We start from the raw sequence: 27,302 nt of genomic DNA, 5'->3' as shown, positions 1-27,302 counted from the left end.
TTTTTTTCATCCCTTCCTAGTTCTTACACAATGAAAACAATTTTATTGTGTTATGCCAACGAAAACATATTTCCAAGAAAAGGACATTTTTGGAAAAAAATATTTAAAGCAAAGGTTGGTAGTGATAATATCAAATCCGGCGGACCAATAGTTGCTCCGTTTCATAAATTCGATTTAACGGCCCACATCCTCGAGGTTGGTGGCAGCCCAATATAACCCATAAATTTATTTATAATTTTTCAATAAGACAGTTCAACTACCGTGGAAAAGTAGCCGGTAGCATTTTCAGCGAGATTTAGCTGTATGCGCGTGAAAAGCACGCAGGAAGGAGCCCGTGACGGTTCTGATCAATCGCTGTGCAGTGGTAACCTGCTTTGTGATGTGGTGGAAGGATCTTCTTCCGTCTTGGTTCTCGAATCCCGAGCCTTACACTGCTGCTTGGACCACCATCACCTCAGCATGGCTATAACTATAATCTAGACAAGGCAATGAATCCTTCTCTCACTTCTTCCTCAACCTTGTCGTCGTCTTCTTCGTCCTGGTTCTCCGGAATCGTTCGAGTTGGCCGTTCCAACAGTGTCAAAATGTCCAATAACTCCGCTGCTGCACCCTCCTCCGACACTGCCGGCCCCGTCGTCCGCAAAAATCAGTTCCGAGGTGTTCTTTTCAAGTACGGTCCCAATCCTATTCAGGTCCGTTACCTTATTACTTTTTTTTTTATATAAAAAATAATTAAATCTGATTTAATCGTGGATGATTTTGATTTTAAATCAGTAAAATATTGCACCTACTCTTCTACATTGGCTTCGGCCTTCGAGATCTCTGATTTTTCAAACAAACCAAAAAAATAAGTAGCAATTATTCAGTTAGTGTGCTGTGTAAGCGTTAATGTCTTCATGCTTTTTCCTCTATTGTGTTATTTCTTTTGTGATTCTGGTTCCTGAGATGCCATGGTTCTCTTTACTTTTCAATTCCTCCTTTTTTCTGATTTTTGTGTAGTGGCTTCTGATAGATTTTTATTTTTATTTGCAGGTTGCATTTAAGACTGGTGATTTCAAGCGGCAAGTCATTTTTATTGGTGGATTGACCGATGGTTTTCTAGCTACTCCGTACGTTTCATACTCGACAATTTCCTCCAATCATTAATCTGGATGACAATGAGTTTAGAACTTATATATATATATATATATATATATATATATATATATATATATATATATATATATATATATATATATGCCATAGATGCGTATAGGAGTAGCAGTGAACTTTTCAAGCCTATGAGCTCTTAGTATAAAAAGAAGAAGAAAAATTGTGGAAACCCTTCAAAAACATTTTCAAGCATGTGAATATGTAGTTATAAAATTTAAAAACATATTATGCTTCCTAATAGTATTAGAAGAAATACGAAATTACTCACTCCAATACATTTGGTGCATGGTTGGTGTCATAGAATATTACAAGCTTTTGAGTAGAATTGGTCGGAAAAGAATTCTTATCTATGCTGGAATATATGATTGGGGCCTGCTTCCCAGCCATCCAATGCATTCAAGTTATTTCATTTGATTGCTCTTTCATTCTCAATTTTTGTTTGCTTTTCTTTGGAAGCAGAACACTATGTGGTCTTCTCATATCTAATGTCTTTAAAACCAAATTATTCTCTTCTTAGGGTTGAAAGATAATATCTAATGTACTTTTGTGTTCAATGATTGTCTTGGCTTTCTTTGCTTAAAACCCTACCTAGGATTTCTAAGTATTTGATGATTGACATGATTGAGTTAAGGGTGTGTTTGGACAATAAGCTTCTATAAAATGAAAGCTTATTCATAAGATTGGATGTGAAACTTACTCAAATTAGCTAAAGAGAACTTATAGGAAGGTCATAAGCCACTTTCATGAGATCAAATGTGCTTTTTCAGTTGCCCCCTAAATATAATGGATAAAATTGTATAATAAATTAAATTCAGGTTTTAAGGCATGCAAAGTAAGTGCTTGCAAAACATCTTATTTATTATTACCCTTTTGCCATTTCTAAGTTAGTTTCCTCTCACTATAGTAACTTCAGAAATAGCAATTTGCTAATAGCTACCCACAAGTTAATTACTTTATAGAAGTTGGGATTGTTATAAGTTAGTTTAATAATAGAAAATTTATACTGGTTCTTGTATATTTTTTAAGCTCCACCTCTAGATGTAAACCTTTAGAATAGTTTCTATCTAACATGCTTTTTCTTCATCTTCTTGTAGATACTTGGAACCTCTGGCAATTGCTCTGGACCATGAGAATTGGTCGTTAGTTCAATTCCTTATGTCATCTTCATACAGTGGATATGGCACCTCCAGCTTGCAACAAGTAATCAATTAAATTTTAACTCTCAGTGATGCTGTGCTGTTCCAGGTTGCTGTGAAGTGTTATATCACATTCTACTGAACATATTTATGCTTATTAATTTTACATGATGAACTCAAAATTCTGGATTTACTTTATATAACTTGTAAATATTAAGACTAAGCCACCATATAATTCCACTAACACACAAGACAAGAAATTGTTTTAATTTAGCAGTCATTCAAATGCCTTTTTCTTTGATATAGTGAGCTTAGTGTTTGCAAAAGCATCTCCTTACAGTGAGCAATATAAATCAAATGTTGATCTTGGTGCTTAGTGCCAAACTGCCCATCTTAGGTTTCTTGTGGCAGAGAATTCTGTTGTTTGTTTAATAAACCAAAAGAATAAAGGACAACATCATGGACTTTCTCATCAGGTATTTAGAAGTAATTATTCTACTGTTAAATTAGTGTGACCTTTGGCATTACCTCAACCGACAATGTCTTCAGAATCTAGTAGTTTTGTTAAATATGGTAAACTAAGCATCCTAATTCCTAGGAGTCTGGGATCATTAAATTAGTGACTACAACCTCAAGCAACATATATTTGAAATGTATGTGCTACCTCAAAATTTTGGCCATTCTCTCGATTTAATGTGTTAAAATAATATTATATGTTCATTCTTATGTTTTACTGAAAGGTGCAATGTTAATATTTCTAGCTGATTGATAAGCTTAGTTATCTTGATTCTTAAGTTTGCAATTGCTTGTTGAATTCACATTGAAGGATGCTAAGGAGCTGGATCAGCTGATTAATTATTTAATTAACAAAGAAGACTCTGAAGGTGTGGCATTACTTGGGCATAGTACTGGCTGTCAGGTTATATGTTACTTCATTTAAGTCCTAACTATACTTTACTTCCACTTCTCTTCTTGCTACTGTCATTTGTTGTGACAGTTAAATAAGCTTTTCTCTTTTTGGACATTGTAGGATATTGTGCATTACATGCGCACAAATTTTGCTTGCTCCCGAGCTGTTCGTGCTGCCATCTTTCAGGTACACATTGATAGTGGATCAATTATGAGCTTCCTACTTCAGAAAATTTCTTTCATCTGCATGTCTTAATGCATTATAATTATGCCACTTAATTAAACAGCCTTTTACAAAATTAGGGGTCTTATTCTTCTAATAGTCCTGTTTTCGCGTGAGACTGACCCAATTCACCTGATTTAAGTTTCCATCTTAACATGCATAAGGCTGTAAGGATCTTTTAAATAATCATAATGTTAAAAACTATCTCCAAAGCTGGTAAACTAGTCAACATGCTCGAACCATGCTGTGGGTTTGAGGTTAAACTGGTGCAAGCTTTATTTTGTCTCCTTTACTTGAGTAAAGTGAAGTTGAGTGCGTTAGGTGGGGGTCAACAACTTAACAAATGGTTTGTAGTGATTAAGTGGATTTCATGTATTATAGTACCTCCAACTCCTACATGCTTTGAGAAGTTCACCAAGGCAATTTCAAATACAGAGTAGGAAAATACCATTATTTTTGTTAAACATAAAATATGCAATGTTTAAATATATTGATATTTGATATCATTATAGTGAAAGTGTAAGATATATTTTTAATAACTATATTTTATTAATTACACATTGATAAGTTTTAACAATTCTGTTGTTTTAATTTATTATTTTAATTGAACGATTCAATTGTTATGATAACCTTGTGGAATTTCTAATATCTATATGAAGACTAATGATATTGAGATAAAAAGTTGATTTGACCATGGTTATACCACTATACTGAGAATTAGTTCCATCGTCAATGTAATGACCACTCCGGTTTCCAGAAGCTTGTATTTAAGTGGTTCATTTGTTGTCATTAACTCACATATCACAGTTTTATGTGGCCTGTATGATTTTAAATTTTGAAGTCTAAGGATTGAAATGTTGGATTTTGGTGTTATCCAAGCCTAAAAAAAAGTGGACGTTTGTTTGATCAATATAATGTCATGCTATCCCATCTGTTCTTTTACTGAGTGCTTAATTTTCTATGTCTATTTAATTGTTCAGGCTCCAGTCAGTGATCGGGAATATCAAGCTACACTCCCTCATACAGCTTCTATGATTGACTTGGCTGCTAAGATGATAAGTGAAGGCCGAGGTCTAGAGTTAATGCCAAGGGAAGCAGATCCTAGTGCCCCAATAACTGCCTATAGGTGAGTGTACAGAAATATTGTATACTGAGACAAGCCTGGATATCAATCAATAGGGTCAGACTCAGATGTACGATTAGCATCGATTCTGATGATGCATTGTTTGGAAACTAGGATGTTATTTACTTGTTCAATTGTAACATAATCTTCTTTTGCTCTTCAATTATCACTTATCAGTCCAAAGTGGTTGGTATAAAGTGAGTAATTCTTAGATTAGCATGGTCTACCACACAATCTTTTTAGTATTTTAATCATTATTTGAAATGTGCAAAGAAATGGCCCTCACAACCTTACACATGTCAATAAATTATTTGAATTCCTATGGTAGAGCATGGTTACCAAATAATTATTTGTTAGTATAAGCATTTCATTTTTTAAAATGCCTCTTATTTCTTTATTCACGTTTCACGATACTATGAATTATATGATATTCTGATAGGAACTGAATTTACTATGGAATTAATAGGGAAAATTCCATTGAACAGTGCTCTGGATTCAAAAGGAAAATGCAATTGAGAGCTGAGAATAAAGAAATCAGAGGAGATAAACTCCACGACCCTGTGGCAGGAGGCACCCAAAACTGCCAAATTGATTTCCTACCTCTCATTTCCTCCCTAGTCCCTTGAATCCCCCCACTCAACCTCTAACTTTACCCCAATGCTTTCATCACTTCTTACCATGTATTCATGTTTGTTACAACATATGTAAATCCCTTTTTGCCCTTACCAATGTTTGAGTTTCTACATAATTCCTAGTTTACTTTTTTTAGTTGATCCCTTCAAAGAATGGTGTTGTGTGCATATTTGTCAGCAACCCAGAAACAGAGAAAGATAAATAATACTTTTGTACTGTATATTGAATTGAATTACAAAGAACAGGAGACAAAGTTCCCTTCCGTGGGTTTCTCTTTTCTACAGAGCTGATGCAGTTCCCTAATGATAACAAGTCAGAATGCCTACTTCTTCTACCCTTCTATTTAAAGCTAATTTCATGCCCTAAAACTTTAACCACCTAACTATACTAACTTTTGGCCGTATCAATGTCAATTGCAAAAAGCCACAAGTTTTGCTCGACACAGATTCTCCTCTACTGCTGTTTTAATGACAGGTTTCCAAATAAGTTAGTGCTATTAGTAAAAGGTTTCAAGTTGTCTGATATTGATTTTGAGCTAGGCTATATCAGATGTCAAATAGACAACTTGTCACCTACTAAGTAATATCTGTTTTCAAAGACATTATTTACTTTTTCATTCCTCTTCCATCCTTAATTACCTTTCTCTCCTTAATGTATTGTAGCAATACCACTTGCATGACATGTTGATGGATGAGAAATATTTACTGTTTGCAAAAGTTGATATTGATTATACTGCAAAAAGGTGTTTGTTTGGTGTCTTGTGCTATTGTTCCCTTCCTAAAGAGCAATTAATTTTTCAGGTATCACTCCCTTTGTTCATATAATGGCGATGATGACATGTTCAGTTCTGACCTGAGTGATGACCAGTTGAAGATGAGACTTGGGCATATGTCTAGCACACATTGTCAGGTGATCATTGATAAGTATTTTAATTATAATTTAAAATTTAAAGTAAAAATAATTTCCTTTTTCTCAATCAGTTTTTTTCTGAAGATAAAAACTACCGATATCTTTTTATTCCTATCTTTTAGCAATTCTGTTTGACTGAGTCTTTGGTTTTTCTATTCGTTGGAAGCATCTTTACACATTGAAGATTTTTATTCCGTTACTCACGGTTCTGTTCTGGTGCTGTATGTTGAGTTCCTTCTTTTGGCTATATATTTCTCACCATTGAGCAATAAAAACACAACACAAAAAGTAGTAAAACAGTACCCATTTTTGTCTATTCAACATAATTAAACATAATTTTTGTTCTCTTTTTCTATACAGTTTTTGGGCTCAATAAAACATTGGCTGATGTTGAGAATTGACACACACACAGATATTGAGAGTAACATAGGAAGAAATTTGTAGATTGAATCTCATTTACACTGAATACTGAGATGCCTATTTATAGAAAAATATTTTGTTCATTGAATCTCATTTACCTGCTATTTCTTACTGTAAAATATAAGTTCTACCACTTAATAAGGTAAATGTTATTCTGTTAAGAGACAAAGACAGAAGATCTGAGATATACCGATTATTCTTAAAAGGAAAAAAAATGGAGGAGGAAATTTGTCATCATGGTATGCCTTGGTCTTTTTTGGCAGGTTATATTTTCAATGGCTGACGAATATGTGCCAGATTATGTTGATAAGAAAGCTCTAGTTGAGCGGTAAAACCTATACTCCTATCTGGTGTCAGTTTTTGGTTATGCAAACAATTGAGATATGTGATTACTGTTTTTATGGTCGTGGGGTACATTTTGAATACATGCAGGTTATGCAGAGCGATGGGAGGAGCAGAGAAAGTAGAGATTGAATATGGAAATCATTCCCTCTCTAACAGAGTTGAAGAAGCTGTTGATGCTATTATTGACTTCTTAAAAAGAGAGGGACCCAAGGGATGGGACGATCCATGGAGTTAATGTAGGTGTCTATCAATTTTCAATGCCTTCTTTTGTTGTTATGATAGTTTTTATTCCATTTTGTCAATCTTTCATTTTTCTCCCATATATAATTTTTTGGGGTGGAGGGGTTTGAATTTCTTGTGGTTGTTATTTGCAACCATAGTTTTTGTTGATATATCAGATGTTAATATTTTTTGTCTTGAGAAAAATATTGCATTGCTGTTTTCCCTGGCAGATAGGATAGGATCTGTCAGCATTTGCTGAGGCTGTGTGATGTTGACAGTAGCAAGCTTTTTTCCTGCAGAAATGATTTCCCAACTACGAGATCGGCATAAAATTAATTAATTCATTGTGAAAAATAAAGGAATCAGTATCGCGGTGATATGTACATTTTACCTTTGCTTTCTTCTATGCATACCGTTAAGTCGTTAACTTCTGGATTACATTGATGTGAACTCTTAAGAACTTACCGTGAGTATCCAGAAACAAAAATGATTTTGGTGAAGTTGGTAACCACTGAGCAGCTGGCCAAAAATCCAACTCATCATTCAAGGCGGTTATTAACTTCGAACCTAATCTTTTCAGTCAATATTTTCCCATTTTAGCTTGAAAGAGCTGCATGCACTTGACATTATCGTTACCTCCTATCCCATCTTATCTCCTCAATTGTAGATAATACTGTCAATCCTTCAGGTTTTATTTGAATTTAATTACGTAATTAATTAAAGTGCGTTTCTGCATCGTGTGTTGTTCTACCTGAGTTAGTGTATCCATCTCAAAATATATTTTGGGCTTTTTTTAGGAACCATTCATATCACTATCCAACACGTGTGATGGAGATATAATGTTGACATAATGGTAGGAAAATATAGACTTAGACTTAAGGATGAAGAGAGAAGAAAAAGAGGAGGTTGAATTCAAATTCTTTTACTGATATTTTTAACAAAATTAGCATTTGTCAATAAAAAAAACACTGTCAATACCTGGCTTAGCTGGACCTGTCTGATTCCATGATCGTGCTTAAATCAATATCATAGCACCGTAATGCGTCTATTGTGAAAAGCTGAGACGCTGAGTGCGTTCGTGGGTTGTGTTGTGAGGCTTCAACTTCCAGTTTTCTTAGTATCCCTCACTGACTAAAAGTTTTTACCCCCACTGTATAGTTAAACTTCATCCGCAGCAATGAAAAAAGTAAGTTAAAATGAGAAAATAAAAGTGACGAGTTATATCGTCCAAGTGATACACATTGAGTTATATATACGATATACTATATAGCACGATAAATTTATTGTTTGTGAAATATCTTAGAAAGTCTCCACAATTAAAATGTTCCTTGGCTTTTCTGTCCAAATAAATAAATGCGACAAATGTCACCTGAAGAAGCGCTGGGCATGTGCGGATGCTAATGACCGGAAGTGAGAAAGTATTATAATATATACAGTTTTTATACGTAGGGCTATGTTGTTCCACTGTTGTAGAGGTTAGCAAGCAACTCAAGTTTGTCTTATTGAAGAAAATACATCTCATTCAGTTATTCACGTGAATATGAATATGAATATGAATGTACATGTATGGCATTCACCCGAGGCAATGTTCTGAATCGGTAGATCTATAATAACTTTCTTGGCTTCACTGATCTATGTTAATCCTTCAAGTCATAAATTTTGATTGATTAGTCACGAACTCAATTCCATTGAACTAAATCTTGATGGAACTCTTAGACAGTGCATCTATGATCTAACCATTGCTTTAAAACTGGAAACTGAAACAAAAAAATTCAAAATAGATCATGCGAATTTTGCTATTTCTTAGGAGGGGGAAAACCTTACATGCACTAAAGCAAAATTTCATGTATTTTCAACAAACAATCCTTTTTAAACTGCCACTTTTTGGAATGACAATGATTATGGCACTAGAGTATTAGTTTTCATATTTACATTTTAAAAATAAGACCTATTTGTGTAGGCTCTAATTTAATGACTATCTTCACTCCGTATTTAAATTTAATATTTTTAGTAATTATGATACTAGTGTTAGTGCAAAGATTATTATTTTTATCGATGAATACTTTCTGTTAAAAAATTTACTTAATCATCATTTTATTGGAGTACTCCCTCTTAATAATTTTTTTCATCTACAAAATTTAAACTCACTTTTTCAAGGAATATGAGTTCATTCCATTTTTTTAAAAGGAGTTCATTCACTTTGGACCAACCATTTATGACTAAATTTAAATTTAATATTTGCATTTCTTAAAGGAAATACGTTTCTTTTTTTTAATGTGCTTTTTTTTTCTTAAACTAATTAAACTAGAATGTTTGTTTAACAATGAAAATAGCTGTAGAAATCAATAAAATAAAAACTATTGATTAAAAATACATCACACTCAATTAAAAAATATTTTAACATAATAGTATTATTTTTTTGGATATCAGACGGATGCCTTTAACAAACATGAACTTCTCCTAAAAAAGGTATGTTAGTAATAACATGAACGGATGGAAGGAGGGATAAAGATGTGTCTTAACCCTATCCTACTTTCTTTTAAAAAATATATACAAATATTATTTTTTATTAAAAATTATAGTCCTGTTAATTTTAATACAATTATATATATCAAAGTCTATACAATTTTAGCTATCCCTTCCTGTCTCCTTTGTTTGATAGAATGAGAATAACTAAATAATTTTTCATAATAAAAGTAAATAGTAATTTCTTTAATTTTTTATAGTTTCAGCATAATTTTTATATTAAAATTAATTATCGTGTATTATCCGCACACTATTTGTGGGTTCATAATTTTTAGTTCTTTACGAAATTGTGAGTGAAATTTCAATCAGCCGCCACTGCAACTTTCTCTCTGTGATGTTCTGGCGGGAATCAACAGAAGTGTTATATTATTGCTTATGGGTGGAAAAAAAAGAAAACACTTGTGGTTCTGGATGGGACAAGTGGACGGTACCAAAAAAATAAATAGAATTGTTCATTATTTGCGGACTGCACGCTGATTCAACCCCACTCTCTTCATGTGCGGCCTAGCCTCAACGCCACTATTTAATTTCTTCTCAGCTTTTGTTTCTTAGAAGTTCAACAATATGAATGTTGATCAATAAAAAAAAATATGTATATTAAAATTAATTTTAGAACTATAATTTTATGTAGATACTAGTAATATATATATATATATATATATATATATATATATATATATATATATATAGAATCACTCATGTTTGAGATTATTTTTAATATTTAATCTTTATTCTTTATTTTTCATGCATAAACTAAAAAATTAAAAGTTTATAATTTAATACAATTCATCTAAAGTCTTAAGATCTATGACATATTTGATTGTTAAGGATTAAATGAAATTCATGGATTCTTAATTAGTTCAGTTATTGATCTAAGCGTTCTCTTTAATAATTATTGTAAGATTTTTGTGATTATCAATCATAAATGATGACATTATGATAAGTCTTTATATTTTTTAAGTAACACATTTGTTATTCTTCATATGAAGAAAAGAGAACCTATGTGTGACATTGAATATATTGGAGATCATAGCATTATTATAATGTGTTAACAATATAAAATTTTTATCATCCACTAATGAATAAACACTAGTGTTTATTTACTTAAACTCATACTATTTTATTTAATGATCTAACTAACTCAGTTAATTGATCACATAAAATAAAACTTATCAATGATTAATAATTAATATAATTATTTTATAAAAATAAAAAATTTCAACACATCAATGATAAATAGACTTTTATAATACTAATCTTACAATTAATATTGATAATAATATCACATCAATAATAAATTGTATTAGAAAATTGCCAGACTCAAAAGATATGTTTGGTTTTAAAAAAAATATTTCTATTTTAATTTCTTATTTTCACAAATAATAATTATTACAAATGTTGCCCTTAATGTTTGGAAAATAATAAAACAACAAAACGTTTTACTTTTTTTTAAAATTTGTGAAATTAAATATAAAAGTTTTTTATATGAGTGATTATATATTTTTTATCAATAGTTAGTTTATTAATTTTTATTTAAATATGATAATTATCACCATAAAAATATTATATTATCATTAAATACATAATAGTATCATATAATTTAAATAAATTTGTCGACAATACATTTTGTCAACCTACGGTGTACTAAAATATTATTAAGTACAGTAATAGTATAATTTTGATAACACTGACAATATATTTAATCATTTTAACTATAATTTGTGGAATTCCCGTTTTCTTTAAAACACTGCCGTAACTGTAACTACTGCCTTAGGATTCCTTACTTTCGTTAATACCGAAGCATCAATCCGTCTACCGTTAATGTGTTGTACGCGTGTTTGTTTTTCGTTAGCATACTTTTCAATGCAGTTGAAGGTCACCGAGTTAAAATGTTGTATTAGTGTTTGACAAATGCAGTTAAAATGTTGTATTAGGATACGTAAAATTTTGTTATTATTTTTTTTAATGATTTTTATAATAATACTTTTTTAATTTTTATATTTTAAGAACACCGATTAATAAGACTTAGTATTTAATGAGACTTTTAACATAAAAACAAACAGAGTTTAATGTTGGATTAATGTTTAATACTTATAAGCATGTGAGTTCGAGAGTGATTAGTGTTTAATGGGACTTAAAATTGTAAATTATTTTTATGAAAATTAAGATAACAATTATTTTTCTGTTTAAACACTAATGCTTATTTCAGTAAAAAAAAAAAAACACTAATGCTTATTTTAACAAAATAAAGATTATGGAAAATATATAAAATTATAAGATCTTAAAATAATGCTTGTTAACCTATTTTTAATGCCTAATCTTATATTTTAACGTGAATTATAAGATTTTTTTTATAACAGAAAGTTTAAATGAATTGAGTTTTAAAAATTCATTAGAATCAAGACAGAATTTAAGACTTAAAGAACACCTAGGCACTTAAAAATATTTTTTTATTAAAATTCATGTTAAAAAAGCATTCAAATCACAATATAGAGTATTAATAATACTACGCACTTAACTTTTAAATGAAATATTTCTATTGCAACGGCACTAGTTATCATTTGGCTTTAAAATTAATGAAACGAGAAACCACAATGAATCCTTTTAAGATTGTGCATTCAATGTTGCATAATGAATTTTATGTTCGACAGTTTAAGACCAAAAGTACCTTGAAAACCACATCCACAGTCGGAGTAATTAAGAATAATAATAAAGCAAAAGACAACTTTGATTACAAACAGGGAAAAAAAAAATCCACAGCTCAGCCCGTATGTAACCAAGCAAATCAAAGTTTAACAAGATGAAAAAGAGAGTAAAGTTCATAAATAAACTGAGGTTGATACCTACAATGTCTGAAATCTGCTGAGTTACTTACTTTCATGGAGTACAATGTGAAAAGCCTTCTCTTTCCTCTCGAACTCACACCGACCCATTCGCCGCAACCGCAACACTATTATCTCTCTCACACACACATTTCATTGAAATTGTAAACACGCCTTGTAACTTGTGAGTAGTATCCCACGATTTGTTTTTCCCTTTCCTTCAATCATCAAGTTTTGTTTCCTTGGGAAAATCGACACTTGTGCTTGGAAGACACTCTTTGTGGTTTGGTTTGGCGTGTTGTCGTCAAAAGATAGCAACTTTTGCGGTATTGGAAGGTGGATTTGTTGGTAGCTGTTCTGGGGTGGTGGCGTTTTGTGATGCCATGCCAGAGAAGGTTGTGATTTCGCCCCAACGGGCTCTATGGTCCATTCTAATGCTTCATTGGCGTGTTGGGTTGCTCACTGCTTTGGTTTTGGTTGGAATGGTTGTGGTTTGGAGCATTGATGGGTGCACAGTCAAGAACATCATTCAAGCTTGGAGGTATCAACAAGATTATCTTGCTGTAAGGTCTCATACTCCTAATTTAACTTTAACTTTTGTCTCTCCATACAGTCCTGTATATGGCAAAAAGTCCCTTCTAGTTGAGGGGCATGCAAGTTGGGTTTCAAATGAGTTAGAACCCAACTTGACTTCAAATCTCATAGCTAGATGGTCAGCTCGTGGAGGTGAGCCTTGTAAAGATTCCAAGGCTGTGGAGATTGCAATTCCTTGGTTGGATGGTGGGGAAGTGGTTGATCTATCAGCTGGATATGTGCATGAATTTGGTTTTCAAGCACTGGATGATTCAGAGAAGCCTCTTTGTGTAGGTGGAGACTACTTTGAGGCTGATCTTTCAGGGGAATCATGGAAATCTAGGCCTTTGGTGAAAGATTTCAGCAATGGTTCTTACTCAATTTCACTGCAGGTTCACCCAGATTTTGATGGGGTTTACAATCTCACTATAATCCTGCTCTATAGACACTTTGAAGGTCTGAAGTTCACCCCGTGGAAGTTTTCTTATGACCGAATGCTGCGAAATGTTGCAATCAGATTCTACAAGAGCAGTGTTCAGCTACCAGAACTGCAGGCTTGCAAGGCTTCTGATTTTGTCAGGGATGTGTGGATTGGAAGGTGGACAAGGCATGGCAAGAATGATGACTGCTCGATAGAAAATGATGGTAGGTACCGGTGCCTAGCGCCGGATTTTCCTTGCCAAGCTCCTTGGTGTGATGGTTCCTTGGGAATTCTGGAGAGTAATGGTTGGGTGTATTCAACTCATTGCTCATTCAAGTTGTATTCAGCTGAGTCTGCTTGGAATTGCTTGAAAAACAGATGGGTTTTCTTCTGGGGTGATTCAAACCATGTTGACACCATAAGAAATTTGCTCAACTTTGTTTTAGACTTGCCTGAAATATCTTCTGTCCCCAGAAGATTCGACATGAACTTTTCCAACCCAAGAGACCCTTCTCAAACAGTTAGGATTACAAGCATCTTCAATGGGCATTGGAATGAGACACAAAACTATCTGGGGTTGGATTCTCTGAAAGATGAAGGGTTTCAAGATTTGCTAAAGAAGTACTTCTCAGAAGACACAATTCCAGACACTGTGGTCATGAACTCTGGCTTACATGATGGTGTCCACTGGCACAACATAAGAGCATTCTCTGTTGGAGCTGACTATGCAGCATCCTTTTGGGGAGATGTTATGAAGACAGTGAAGCAAAGAGGGTTGGCATGGCCAAGAGTGTTTTACCGGAATACAATTGCAACTGGTGGATATGCAAGGTCACTAGCATTCAATCCTAACAAGATGGAGGTGTTCAATGGTGTGTTGTTGGAGAAATTGAAGCAAGCAGGAGTTGTTTCTGGTGTGATTGATAACTTTGATATGACATTTCCATGGCATTTTGATAACCGGTGTAATGATGGAGTTCACTATGGAAGAGCTCCAGCAAAAATGAAGTGGAGAGATGGCCAAATTGGACATCAATATTTCGTGGACCTTATGTTAGCTCATGTTCTTCTCAATGCCCTATGTGCAAGATAGCATTTGAAGCAAGTTTTGTATGCACACCCTATAGATTATGCTTGGTTGAAGACTATTGAGGTTGTGTCTACTATGCTTGGAGACTCTTGCTGTTTCTATGTAGTTAGGTTTGGCTTTCTTTCTTGCTCATATTTTTTGTTACTGTGAGTTATGTGTATAAATGAGATTGTTCCACTTGTAGATTAGCAGGGGATTTTAACTCATCAAAACACATTTCACTATCGATGATCAATAGCATTATTTCATAGCTATTCTTTGTTTGGATCTCTCTTATTGTTTAGAGTATCCATGGGCTTAAAATCTAAGCCGTAATTACTACTACTTGACTTGTAGCCATCTATATAGGCCTTGTAGTTAAAGGTAACTTTGTGCAATTGTGCTTTTCTTGTTGACAGTGGACGGTTACAATTAATTATTGCAGCAAACTTTTCTCACTAATACTGAGTAATAGTATAAATATTAATATGTCTAACACATGCACCTCTTTTCTTTTTCGGCTTTTACTTCTAGCATGTCTGCCATGGAACATGGATTGCTCCACTTCATCAACCATTAATCCATTAATTATTTATGTTACGCTCCAATAATTTATTATTTATCGTGTACATGGTCCATCTGTTTCTGGCTTTCTGCTACTAGCCTTTTTTTTATAATTGAACGAGTCATTGAATTGGCAAGGATATTAATTTAAGGTTTAATAAATTAAATAAGACTATTTTATATAATATATTAAATAATGTTAAACAATAAATATTATAATAATATTTATAACATTGTAGTATTAAAAATTAAGCGTTACTTATAGATGTCTTAACCCATAACTCATAACATAATATTTAAAATTAAACATGAAACTAAGTTAAATGTCATAATATTTAAATTCAACATCACAAAATAATATATATTAACAGTTAAAATTAAAATTATTCACTTAAAATTATATCAATAATTATAACATTCAGTTCTTGGTTCAACCAGTCCAGCGTTCTGATAACACTGCCATTAGTCCATTAATTACCGATGGTTCTGCTTCAATTATTGATCCCTGTATATGGTCCATCTTCTTTCTTTCCGGTACTATATATTTTTTTTTCTTTATTTTTGAGTGGTTGTGTAGTATCTCATTTTTTAAAAAATAAATTAAAAAAATTAATTTAAAAATAAATACAATTTTAAAAAAATAATAAAGTTTTTATAATTAAATAAATAAGGAAAAATAATTTTATTAATTAAAATAATAATTTTAAGATAAATACAATAAATATATGTTCTTAAAAATAATATTTTATTTATTCAGTTGATACAGAGTAAAATATAATTTTTTGTATAAAATGATAAAATAAAAGAAATAAAATAAATAATAGATCCTAAGTATTCTAGTTATGTACAGAGACATGTAGGTTAGTTATATTTATATGTTTCTTCCTCTCAATTTCCTTTTCCCTTCTTCTCTCTCAAAATTCTTTTTTTTTTTTCCGTATACACAAAAACTCGTCTCAATAAAACGTCAATTCTAAACTCGTTAATCGTTGAATCGTCATGTAATTCGAACACCATGTTCGAAACTTATTTTCACACATATCCACTGTTGGAATTTTCGAAACAGTGTATGTGGTGAAAGGAATGTCCCTCGCACGTAGCTCTTTGTTTTTCTTGCATACACCCAAACTTATCCAGTAAAACTATAATTCTGAACTCGTTAACCGTTAGATCATCGTGAAATTTAGACACCAGGTTTTAAATATATTTCCTCAAATCTCCACCGTTGGGATTTGTAAAGTAATTTCTGTGGAGGGATCAATTCTCATCACACGCAGACAGTGAACTAGAGGCTTCAATCTCTTCTCATTATCTCTAACGCTTGGAAACCCTAACAGAGAAAACAGAGAAAAAACTTGAGGAATCTCTAAAGACACTGTTATCATTGTCAGAGTACACACGTGAGTCCGCTTAGAGGTAAATGATGAGTTTATCGCAATTGGGGTTAGAATGAATATGTGTGTGGATCTTTAGGGGATCAAATTGTAGTTTATTTTTGGATGTTTATTATATTGTAATTCTTCATGTATAATTATAATTACGAGATTGTAATATTGAGATCATGAAATTGTGATTAAAATTGTATGTAAGTGATAAATTAAATATGTGATTAATTGTGATATAACATGTTGCTTTGAGATCATAACATTATTATTGAGATTGAGTATAAGTGCAAAGTTGAACATGCGTTGAATTGTGAGATCCACGTAAACATGTGATGGTGAAATGTGACGTTGTGATATGTTAAAATTGTGGACATGAAATTTAATTGTGAATAAGTGTGTGGTTAACACTTTATGTGACCATACTTGTGTTGTGAGCGGTAAATTATACAATAATCCGATTGGTGTTTACATTGAGAAAAGTGTTTATGCACAGTGTTAAAAGGAAAGTATAGGATTCCTAGTTAGGAACCCAAAGTGTTAAATTGTAGCGCAATGTGTTAAACATGTTTGAAACACGAATTAGGAAGGTGAAGCCCTAACAAATCCTTTAAGCCTATGTTAATCCCATATGGTTAAAGCATTCTCGTAAAACAGAGTGACCCTGATTAGTCATCTTATGATTTTACTTAGTGAGTGTGACCTGACATACCCATTGCGTGGTGTATCTTGTTATGCACTCCTAAGCGCCCTAATGTGGTTTTTCACTGACATAGTATCACATTGTATATATGTTTGAGTCTTAGTATTAATGTTGTATAACACCTGTGAATTATTTATTATGAAATTGATGCGTATTGTTATGTCTTGACTCGAGTGTGTGATTCATGTGTAACGTGATTGGTGATTGAAAAATGAATTTGAAATGATAAAGTGGTGAAGTAATGTAGATTGTATTGAGATGAGTTATGTTATAAATACTTCTACAATTTATATCGATTATGTCTTTATTTATCTGTATTTTATTTAGAAATGTGATAACTCACTCTCTGTGTGTTATTTATGTTTGAATCCTATGATGATATCGAAAATTGTATTCGTGGGAGCAGATGACTACGTGGATGACTTTAAAGAAACTCGTGCTAGATGACGTTGGGACACAATACTTTGATAGGATATGATATTGAGACATGAATTTTTATTTTAATTGCATGATGTTATATTATATTTTATTACATTGTTTAACAAAAAAAAATTATAAACTTTGACGGTTTTGTTCTAAGCCAAATACATTTTTAATAAATTTTATTTGGTTATAGTAAAGCGAATGTAATCATTTTACTCACATGAACTCCTTTAGATTAACTGAATAAAATTATTTTAGTTAATTTCATATTTTTATATATTTTTCTTATTTATATGTATGTCGGGATAGAGAATATCAAAAGATGTATAAGAGGCAAACATCTAATTACGAAGCAAAATTCTTGTAGTTTCCTTTAATCACAATGGTTACAACTTACAGCAGAGATGCAGACAATGCACAACTCTCATGGGGGAAAGTAAGATTGTGCAAACTTTAAAAGACCTTGTGCAAACTTTAAAAAACCCAAAGCAAGCCGTGTTTTTTTTTTAATAGACAACAAGTATTCAAAATATTCAATAACAATTGTTAGTTTTTATTAATCACAGACTCCAATATGTAATCTTTCATCATTTTTTTTTCTTTTATCGTTAGATCAACTTTATAACGATGGACGAATCTATAGCTACATGAGGGTGGACCTTGGCAACTTGATTTTTTAAAATATTTTTTTTGAAATAATATTAGGTAATTATTTTGTTTTTGAAAATTTAAGTACTTAAATAATATTATTTAAGCATTACTTATCGTTTTATATTTTAATAAAATATTCTATTTTTTTGTAATATTTATAGTAGAGAATAGAGATAATCGCATTTTTGTTTTTTCTAGATAAAATATTTTAGTATTATTTATTTTTCTTTTCAATAATTTTCTTTTTATAATATGCTATTATTATTAGCATTACTTTAAAAGTTATAAATAATTATAATTTATAATCAAATGATTTTATTAACATTTGTCAATAAGTCAACTTTATAAACACTATATATAGGATTTACAACTTAAATTTTATAACACATTAAGAAACATTCTAACTTTCTATAAATATTTTTCTTGTTTCGTCTTTGTCTTTAATTTCTACCATTATGAGGTTTCATTGTGTTTTCCATCCTAATGAACAAATATAGACCCGCTTACTATGTAAATCTCATGTAAGCGAATTAGGTATCAAGTTGTACTAAAGGTTTGTAATAATTTTTTTAAGTTGTAGTCTTTGTTACAACAAATATTTTTCTTCTTCAAATTTTCAACTTTTTGAAAGTAAATTATTTTTCAATAGTTATTGGCTACTATTGTCCTAAAAGAAAATTTTGTGAGCTACATAATTTATTCAAATTGAGTAGATTTTTGGATTATGATTAAGAATTTTCATAAGATATAATTAACATAAATACCAATTTTTATTATAAATTTAATCCAATTTTTTTTTGGTGAAATATGAAATTTGTACTGTCATTTGTAATTTAGGATATTTAAAAATGTGTTTAATATCTTCTATGTAAATATAATATTTGTTATATGTTTTTAAATTATTTTAGAAAATATATAAATATTTTGTATGATTTTTAATGCTTATATATCTCATTCATACACTAAATATTAATTTTACCTAAATAAATCTTGGTCTTCTCTAGTTTGCTTGCTTGCTCGTTTTGCTCGTGCCGATGTGCTTTTCCAATTTGCTCCGCACGAGTTAATATTTTGCCTCTAATACTATATGTTTTCTGCACCGATTCCACTATTTCAACATTGATAATCGATTGTGTATTCTGGAAACTTGATTTTTTTTTTATATTTTAATTATTTCATGTTGCTACGACAATTGATTGCAGGCATTAACAACCAATGTTTTCACCATATAACATGTTCTTCTGTAATAATTGATTGTGCATAATGAAAATAAAGATTGCACGATTCCTATTTGAGTGGATGGTGATAAATTTAATTTTGAATGAAATTAACTTTGAAACGATATGTTTATGTTTGGATGTTTTATTAAAAAACATCCAACACATGAGTTACTTGTCTTAATTCATGATAAATTTTGAATTATTTTTCAACTTAAATTTAAATATGTAAAAATATATTTAAAATTAATTTTATACTAGTAATCAATCTTGTAACACCAAATCAAACACACACTCCATGATTCCAGCATTGATAATTGATTATAGTCCATTTTTACATTGGAATAAGTATGAGAAATCAATTGTTTCGTATAAGAATGGATTGCTGTGGTTCTTTTAGATGCCCGCCACCATGGCTGGGTGAAGATTCTGCCTTATGGTCAGGCAGTTACGCAGATTGTAACATTCTATTTCAAATTGCCGCAGCTTGTGAGCAATGGGTTTCTGTCACATGATTATTTTATCTTATACAAAAAAGTGTAGCAACAACAATTATATTTAATTTTTGTTAGAATACTTAAACCATCACCCTTAATGTAGTTTTTTCTAATCATATTTTTTTTTATCTAAAAAATTCAAATCTAAGACTAAAATTAACATAATCTTGAAAACGTATTGGATTGGTTGGTTACAACGGTCTGATTAGAAACCAATCAGATGATTAGTCCATTAACTGTAAAAAATTGAACCATTTTAGACTCGAAAAAAAAAACAGTTCATACAGTAAAAAATGGGTAACAACTCTTAAGAAAATCGATAGACATAACTGATTTTATAGAATTAAAGTTCTTTATATAATTGTTCAAATTAAATAAATAGTTTTTTTATAAAAAAATATCTCGTGTAAAAAATACTTGTAATCTATAAAAGAAATTAAATAAAAACATGACTATAATTATTATTGTTTAATTTTCATTATATTTCACTAATTTTTCTTATAAAAATATACCAAACAGTCAACACACATTTATTTCACTTTATTTTTTTCGATAATTATATTAAAAACTAAGGCAGGGCAATTATTTTAAATTTAAAACATCACGATCACGAGAATAGTAAGAAAATATGATGTAATGTGTCAAGTGCAGTAAACAACTTACAGAGGGAAGCAACCCGTATTATACTGTGTTAGTTCCGATTTTTCTAAGACGACGAGATTGAATTTTGTTTTTGGAGGCACAAACACAACAAACAAAGTGAGATAAGATCAGATTCACAGGACACGACACGAACATTAATCTTAAACCCTTTATCATTTGAATGAACGAACGAGAACGACCATGTCTTTCTCGTGGACCTCTGCTCTCAATATCACTTTTCTACTTCTCCTCGTTGCTGCTGCTGTTGTTGCTTGTTTAACTCTCCCAGTTGACAAGGTTCCTGCTTTATTCAATTTCACTTCTGGGTTCATCTACTCCTTTATATTCATTTTTTTTTTTGTTTATATAAGAAAAAATATTTAGCTCTTTTAGTTCATTTTGTTGAAACTTGAAATGGGGTGGGAGCATTTTTGTTCAATTGATTAATATACTAGACACGCCGCTTTTGATTACTTTTTTATCTGCGGCTTCTTTCATGAAATGGGGTTTGAAGTTTGATGTTAATTGATTGTCTCATTACCCACATGAGGTAGGAAAATTTTCAAAGTTGTTTTTTGAATACGGGAATTTCAACTAACGGATAGTATAAGTAGCACCTTGGAAAATGGAAATTTTGTTTTTTGGATTCAAATTGTGAATTACCGGAAAAGAATAGAAGATAGCATCTTACGTGGCATTGCGAGCTTGTTTTAAATATAATGGGAATCCCCTCTCCCTTGTTTATGCATCTAAGTCACAATGCCACTTCAATAGTATTCTTCATTACAAGCACCACTTTTGAATTTCCATTCGCAACCATTCTGGTTGCGTGGAGATTTTGAATCTTTTACCCCTTTTTTTTTGCTCTATAGATTCTGAAGGACTTGTTGGAATGGATTGATCGTAATTTAGGGCCATGGGGTCCACTTGCTTTGTAAGTCTTTCATTTTTTTACATTAAAATTTCAATTTGGTGACTATCTCCTGTTGCATTTTAAAATATCATAATTGTGATACTTGTTTCTATTCATGTAAATTGCTTTAGTTTAGGCTGCAATTTTTAATGGTAATCGTTACAAGAGATTGTCACGTGCTTTCGTTAAAGTTTTATGTTAATCATAGTATCATGGAAAAGAATATTATATATGTATACATATACAAATGGGCATATTAAAATATCAAGATAACAACTGACTTGAATACGTGAATTTGTGAACTTATGTTTGGTTTGGTGATTTTCAGGATTGCTGCTTACATTCCTTTGACTGTCTTGTCTGTTCCAGCCTCTGTACTTACTGTAAGAATCTTCAATACCCTGACACAGTTCAATTTGTACTTCTTGTGATGTAATTCTCAACTACCTGTATAACACCTGTGACCTGTCTGCATTGTTGCTTACATTTGTTCTTTAAAAGAATTCTTTGGTATTTATGATTCTTACCTTTAAGAACGTGTAAATTTTTAAATTGAATTTGTCATGGGTCATCATTTACCTGTTAAAAATTCTTCAAACTAGGTAACATCGTTGCATTGTACTACTTTTTTGCTATAAAAATATATTCGTGTGTCCATAGTTTGATGTAAGTTCCAAATACCTCCATTTCTTAAATGATTCATTTATAATGTTAGTGTATAATAAAGTGTGTGCATTATAAACAGTTCACTCATTACTTTACATCTCCTTTGCAATATAACTGATGAAGAAGTAAACTTAATAAAGCAAAGGCAGAAATAATTTGTTGAGTCACTTTACCTGATACTTCAGCTTGGTGGTGGTTATCTATTTGGCCTTCCAATTGGCTTCATTGCTGACTCTATTGGTGCAACCGTTGGTGCTGTAGCTGCATTTCTTCTTGGTAGAACAGTAAGTTTTAAAGTTTCTCAATTATTAGTAGTTGCATGGTTGATTCACTTTTCAGTTCCCTAGTTGCTATTGAAAAGTTATGAATTTAAGTTTTTCTTAAGTACAACATGCTCTTTATCTGTTGCCATTTCTTCATTTGCCTTATTCTTGAAATTTTCAAAGCCTTCCAATTGTGCTGCTTCTTGCTCCACTTGTTTCTGTATAATGAATAATATAGTCATTTGTTTTCTGAGGTTATACATTCACATATTTCTCTATTTATGCAGATTGGGAAATCACTTGTTGTTTCTAGGTTGAAGGATTATCCACAGTTTAGATTAGTAACAATTGCAATTCAGAGATCTGGCTTTAAGGTTTGTAGACTAATAATAGTTGTCATGGACCAACTTTCTCCCAATAGCATAAGCTGTTAGATGAAGGAAAACGAATGATTTTTATTACATCTCTAACATCAAGTAATGTTTTTAAAAAAAAATTGTTGTGCTTTTGATGTTTATTTTCTAAGGTTCCCCTTGTATGTTCTTTTGGAATTCTTGTTTCTGATCTGGTTCAAGGTAGAGCAAGTGGGTCATGAAATTATGTATACTTTTAACATGACTTGAATTGTGAGGCACATGTTTATTTGCCTGTTGAAACAAACAAGAAATATACTTTCAGATTGAAATCCATCTTTATGTTGATCATTATTAATGAGTGACACCAAATCAGAAATCATCAGTAGTGTGGATGTCTCTTCTTTAGTGGAAGTGACCCACATCCAGTGGATAATTTGCTTTGCTCTACCTGCCCACCTTCCTATGGAGCCGTTGCACATAAATTACTCTTCGAATTGTTATGATTAATATTTCACAGAACTTTGGCTGACAGACTGTATCATTGTATCAGTACAACGGGAGAATAATATCCATCTGAAGCACCATGAACCAACCTTTGTCATATGAAATGCTGTCTACCCTCAAGTGTTTATAATATTTGCCATTCAGACATGACTTATTTATTGACAATTACCAATCATTGCTTAGGAAGGCGCTAGATCTTTGCTTAGTCCTATTTTCATGATATTGTGTTCCTTTATTCATTTTTCCCAACTGAATATCAGATTGTTTTAATTTCTCTATCCATCTTTACAGATTTCAATACTCCTTCGGCTTGCTCCATTTGTACCATTTAACATGTTAAATTACCTCCTATCTGTGACTCCTGTTCCATTAGGGGAGTACACACTGGCTTCTTGGTTAGGAATGATGGTATCTTCTTCATCTCTGATCAATTATACGGACGGTTACTCTTAAATATGAATTTCTGTTTTCTTGCATTACAAAATTCAAAATTGTTTAGAGTTAATTGGATATCTTCATGGTAGTCACTTATTTTTATGGTATATTAGAAAGAAAAAAAAAGGTGTTCTAAATGGTTTTCAACATTAAGATTAAGAAAAACATATGATTTATAGAAGAAATATATCTCTAAATGTTGTATGTTGTATATGTCCACACATGCATCTTATCTATAATCACATATTAGGATACAACAAAATAAGTCATATATACATAAAAATAAATCAAATCCGTAAATTGTGGTAACTACATTCTTGATTTCCAGTGTTAAATGTTTCCATATTTAACATGTATTAAATATGCTATCTAACATGATTAATGGAAAAACATGACAACTTTGGAGTTATCCAAGTTGTTCCTTTCAATTGTTTGTAGTGGCACATTGAAAGTATGTTGTGCACAGAAGTGGATACTATTAAACTTTAAAATGATTTGTGTAAAAATATTGAAAATTTGAGATCAATTGATTTAACAGGATATTGTGCTAATATTCGATCAACAAATGGATTCAACAAGTAATCAACCCTGTGATTTATATGCTAACTATGTTCTAGGAAGATAGTACATTAAATTAAGTTATTAAGAAAAGGAACTTTAAGTTTGATGTTTGTAAAGTATTAGTATATCACTATCTGCATCAGTTTTGATTTTGAAATTAGGTTTTGGGAAGCATATATCTTGGTATAGAATCATTTAATTCAACTTGTCTTTATCAAATAACCATTATATTGTAAGACTCATGATGCCATCATTGGTGTGACAAATTTTGTTTAACTAAACACAATGTACCTGTTTCTCTTTTGGATTTATTGTAGAAACTGTAGTTTGCACCATAAACTAAGGTCCATGTGTGACTATAGCTTACTAGATGGCATTCCAGCAGTGTCTTAATACCTTCAATATTGTTACTGTTGCAGCCAATAACACTGGCACTTGTATATGTTGGAACTACGTTCAAGGATCTATCAGATGTGACTCGTGGCTGGAGTGAGTTCTCAAAGACTCATTTGGTAAGAAATGATATCCTTTATTCCTTATATTAAAGAGCCTTTTAAGGGCTTTTTAAGCTTTGCCTTTTATCTTTTTTCTGATGAACTTCTAAGAGACCCTGGAGAGTGCAATCTTTTGATTGGATCTAATAGGTGAGCTGTACCTCATATGTAACATATGTTTATTTCTCTTTTGGATGCAGCCTTGGATCATTTCTGGCCTGGTGATATCTGGTAAGTTATGTAGTTTCCCCACATAATATAGAATATGAAACTTTTATGCTCTATCCAGAAGTTTTTTTCTTTCTCTCTCCGGCATGTCTTGCTCCTCTTTTCTTTGCATTCGGGGTTTTGTAGCTTTGTATGCCGCCAGCTCAGTGCTGCAATGGCTGGGCAGCAGATGAGTGGGTGAGGTCTTAAGACTTGCATACTCTGTCCAGTGGCTCTATTTTGTACTCTCTTCGGTCCTTATTGTAAGGTCCAAATTAAAAGCGTGGCTTGGTCCTTATTATAATGGCCAATCTAAAATGTTCCCTGCATTAACTATTTTTTCACAAAAGTGCCCTTAATTAAAGTTAGTTCTAAAAATTATGTGACGGTAAGAGAAACATAACTCATTAATATTTGTTAGTTTCGTTCACAAAGGTAATTTTGGAAGAAAAAAAAATACTAATTTAGGACAAATTTAATGCACTCAACCAAATTAACTAATTTTCTTAATTCTGGTAAATTAGTTATTTGGACCTTATAAAAGGATCGGAGGGAGTTTTGCTGCTTGTTAAATTTTATGTAGCAGGCAGAAAGAAGATGACATAAAGTTTAAGCAGGCAAATGAATAGCCATTGTCTCAATTCCTTAGTTGGTTTATGCTTATATTGCTTTGGATTTTCAACAATATATGTGAATGTGGTGTAGTGAGAAAAGGCTTGGTCATTGTTGTATTTGGGAATGTGGTGATTTATGTCAGGAATCAAGATTTTCACCTAGATTAGTTCTGTTATTAACATGTTACTGTTATTTAGAATTAATGTGTGATGTAATGTGTTTCACGTGGTGATAGCTATATTAGATTGGAGAATCTATAGTTGATTATAGACCATAGTGAAAGATGAGATTTTTGTGCTTGGAAAAGTGGTTTAAGACCTAGAGTCCATTATTTTCTTTTAGGATCTTGCTAACCGGTGTCCTTAGGGCATTGGTGATAGAACTAATAGAAGAAAGTATTTATTGTAGAGATCATAGGAGAGTATAAAAAAAGTCATGGACAACGTAATTTTGCGCATTCCAGTAAAAACTTTTTTCCTTCTAGTTCCTTAACAAATGTTTTAAGGACATTAGTTAGCATTTGTCTTTCTTTTATTAGCCGGGCTGAAATATTGTTTTGGCTATGTGCAGTGGTTCTAATGATATGGGTTACTAAAGTTGCCAAGTCTGCTTTAGATGAAGCCTTGGCAGAATGTGAAGATATGAATGACACTGCATCTTCACCAGAGCTACCAATTGTCACTGAAACTTTAGTAGATCTCAATCAGCCTCTCATAAATAAGACAAACCAGGATGAAGACAATCTAAATTCCAGTGTGTAAATTCTTTCCCTACCCCCACCTTTTAAAGGCTATTCTTTTGTCTTTTTTAAAACAGTAGCTGCTAGTGCTGCTTATTTATGATTTGTACAGTTTTGGCATTAGAGGTGTAGTTTGTGACACAAATGGTTAATAATACAATCAAGATGACGTTATTGAATATGTTTAACGGCAGAAAAGTTCATATGAGCCATTCCTAATTTTACCAATGATTTTTGCTTTTTTACTCTGGACTGTGACTTGACGTTGGTGCTCGATAGTCGATAATGTCTGATACTCTTTCAATCTTGCATGTACAAACATTACTAATTCACCCGATTGCATTGTATTCTTACTTGGAAACCGATGGGTCAGGTGCTGGTGTAACAATATTCTTCATTGCTTTGACATGAATTACTCCTATTGATATTGCCATCATCGAGACACTTCTATGATGGAAAAGAAGTGATGCACTCATGAACTTCAATGCTCAAGTAGGTAAATGTTCAATTAAGGTGATGAGAATAGATTGAATATATCTTAGGGTATGCCCCTTTATATGGTGATCTACCATGATAAAATAAGGATATCATCCCATTTATATAAAGAAAATTGTTCCCTTTGATGAGACAAGGAAAGTGGGAAAGTAGGAAGGTCTTATCCTTATAAGGATAAATACATGACTCATGAGTTATAAAATCTTAGATGTATAAAACAGGCAAAAGTACAAAGTTGATGAATATTTTTATTAATATGGTTACTCAAAAATAGTTATATCTCATAAAGCAAAGAGTAATGAAAATTTTACCATTATTTATGTATATTGAACCTCCCTAGTTATGTTTTTTTTTTTTTACTATACATTTATGTGTGGAGAATCTTGGTTTAGGTGGTTTGAGTTTGTATAGAGAAGGCATATAGAAATCTCAACAAGGAAAATAGATCAAATGTAGGGTAGTCAAGTCGTTAGTGGTACATGAATTGAAGAC

At 31.7% G+C, this 27,302-nt stretch overlaps 3 protein-coding genes across 3 annotated transcripts; all 3 read left to right on the top strand.

The window, feature by feature from the left end:
• The first annotated feature begins 275 nt into the window (after nucleotides 1-275).
• On the top strand, nucleotides 276-7,301 carry LOC100786604 (UPF0613 protein PB24D3.06c-like). Its single transcript, NM_001254247.2, is given in 9 exon segments — nucleotides 276-692; nucleotides 1,033-1,109; nucleotides 2,247-2,352; nucleotides 3,115-3,207; nucleotides 3,319-3,384; nucleotides 4,401-4,546; nucleotides 5,977-6,085; nucleotides 6,769-6,833; nucleotides 6,938-7,301. Coding segments are annotated over 9 exon segments (1,014 nt in total). The 5' UTR covers nucleotides 276-488; the 3' UTR covers nucleotides 7,086-7,301.
• Nucleotides 7,302-12,270: 4,969 nt separating this feature from the next.
• Nucleotides 12,271-14,758, top strand: LOC100777897 (uncharacterized). Its single transcript, XM_003550460.5, has one exon. It carries the CDS (start codon nucleotides 12,804-12,806, stop codon nucleotides 14,505-14,507), a length of 1,704 nt encoding a protein of 567 aa, XP_003550508.1. The 5' UTR covers nucleotides 12,271-12,803; the 3' UTR covers nucleotides 14,508-14,758.
• A 5,788-nt stretch (nucleotides 14,759-20,546) lies between these two features.
• On the top strand, nucleotides 20,547-26,496 carry LOC100777371 (TVP38/TMEM64 family membrane protein slr0305). The gene is made up of 9 exons (XM_003550459.4): nucleotides 20,547-20,859; nucleotides 21,435-21,496; nucleotides 21,804-21,858; nucleotides 22,327-22,425; nucleotides 22,692-22,778; nucleotides 23,556-23,672; nucleotides 24,680-24,772; nucleotides 24,955-24,985; nucleotides 26,147-26,496. The coding sequence occupies exons 1-9, from the start codon at nucleotides 20,764-20,766 to the stop codon at nucleotides 26,335-26,337; spliced, it is 831 nt and encodes a 276-aa protein (XP_003550507.1). The 5' UTR covers nucleotides 20,547-20,763; the 3' UTR covers nucleotides 26,338-26,496.
• The last annotated feature ends 806 nt before the right edge of the window (nucleotides 26,497-27,302 follow it).

Source organism: Glycine max, chromosome 17, assembly GCF_000004515.6.
Source record: "Glycine max cultivar Williams 82 chromosome 17, Glycine_max_v4.0, whole genome shotgun sequence".
Classification (NCBI taxonomy): Eukaryota; Viridiplantae; Streptophyta; class Magnoliopsida; order Fabales; family Fabaceae; genus Glycine; species Glycine max.
The sequence above is the reverse complement of the archived record's forward strand: the minus strand, read 5'-3'. Positions and strand labels throughout refer to the sequence as shown.

What these genes read in the sequence shown, in the direction of transcription:
- LOC100777897 (XM_003550460.5), top strand. Translation starts at nt 12,804, where the DNA reads ATGCCAGAGAAGGTTGTGATTTCGCCCCAACGGGCTCTATGGTCCATT.
- LOC100777371 (XM_003550459.4), top strand. Translation starts at nt 20,764, where the DNA reads ATGTCTTTCTCGTGGACCTCTGCTCTCAATATCACTTTTCTACTTCTC. An exon ending in CTTCTTGGTTAGGAATGATG is followed by an intron (nt 23,673 to 24,679) that starts GTATCTTCTTCA and finishes TTACTGTTGCAG; the next exon opens with CCAATAACACTGGCACTTGT. An exon ending in AGTTCTCAAAGACTCATTTG is followed by an intron (nt 24,773 to 24,954) that starts GTAAGAAATGAT and finishes TTTTGGATGCAG; the next exon opens with CCTTGGATCATTTCTGGCCT.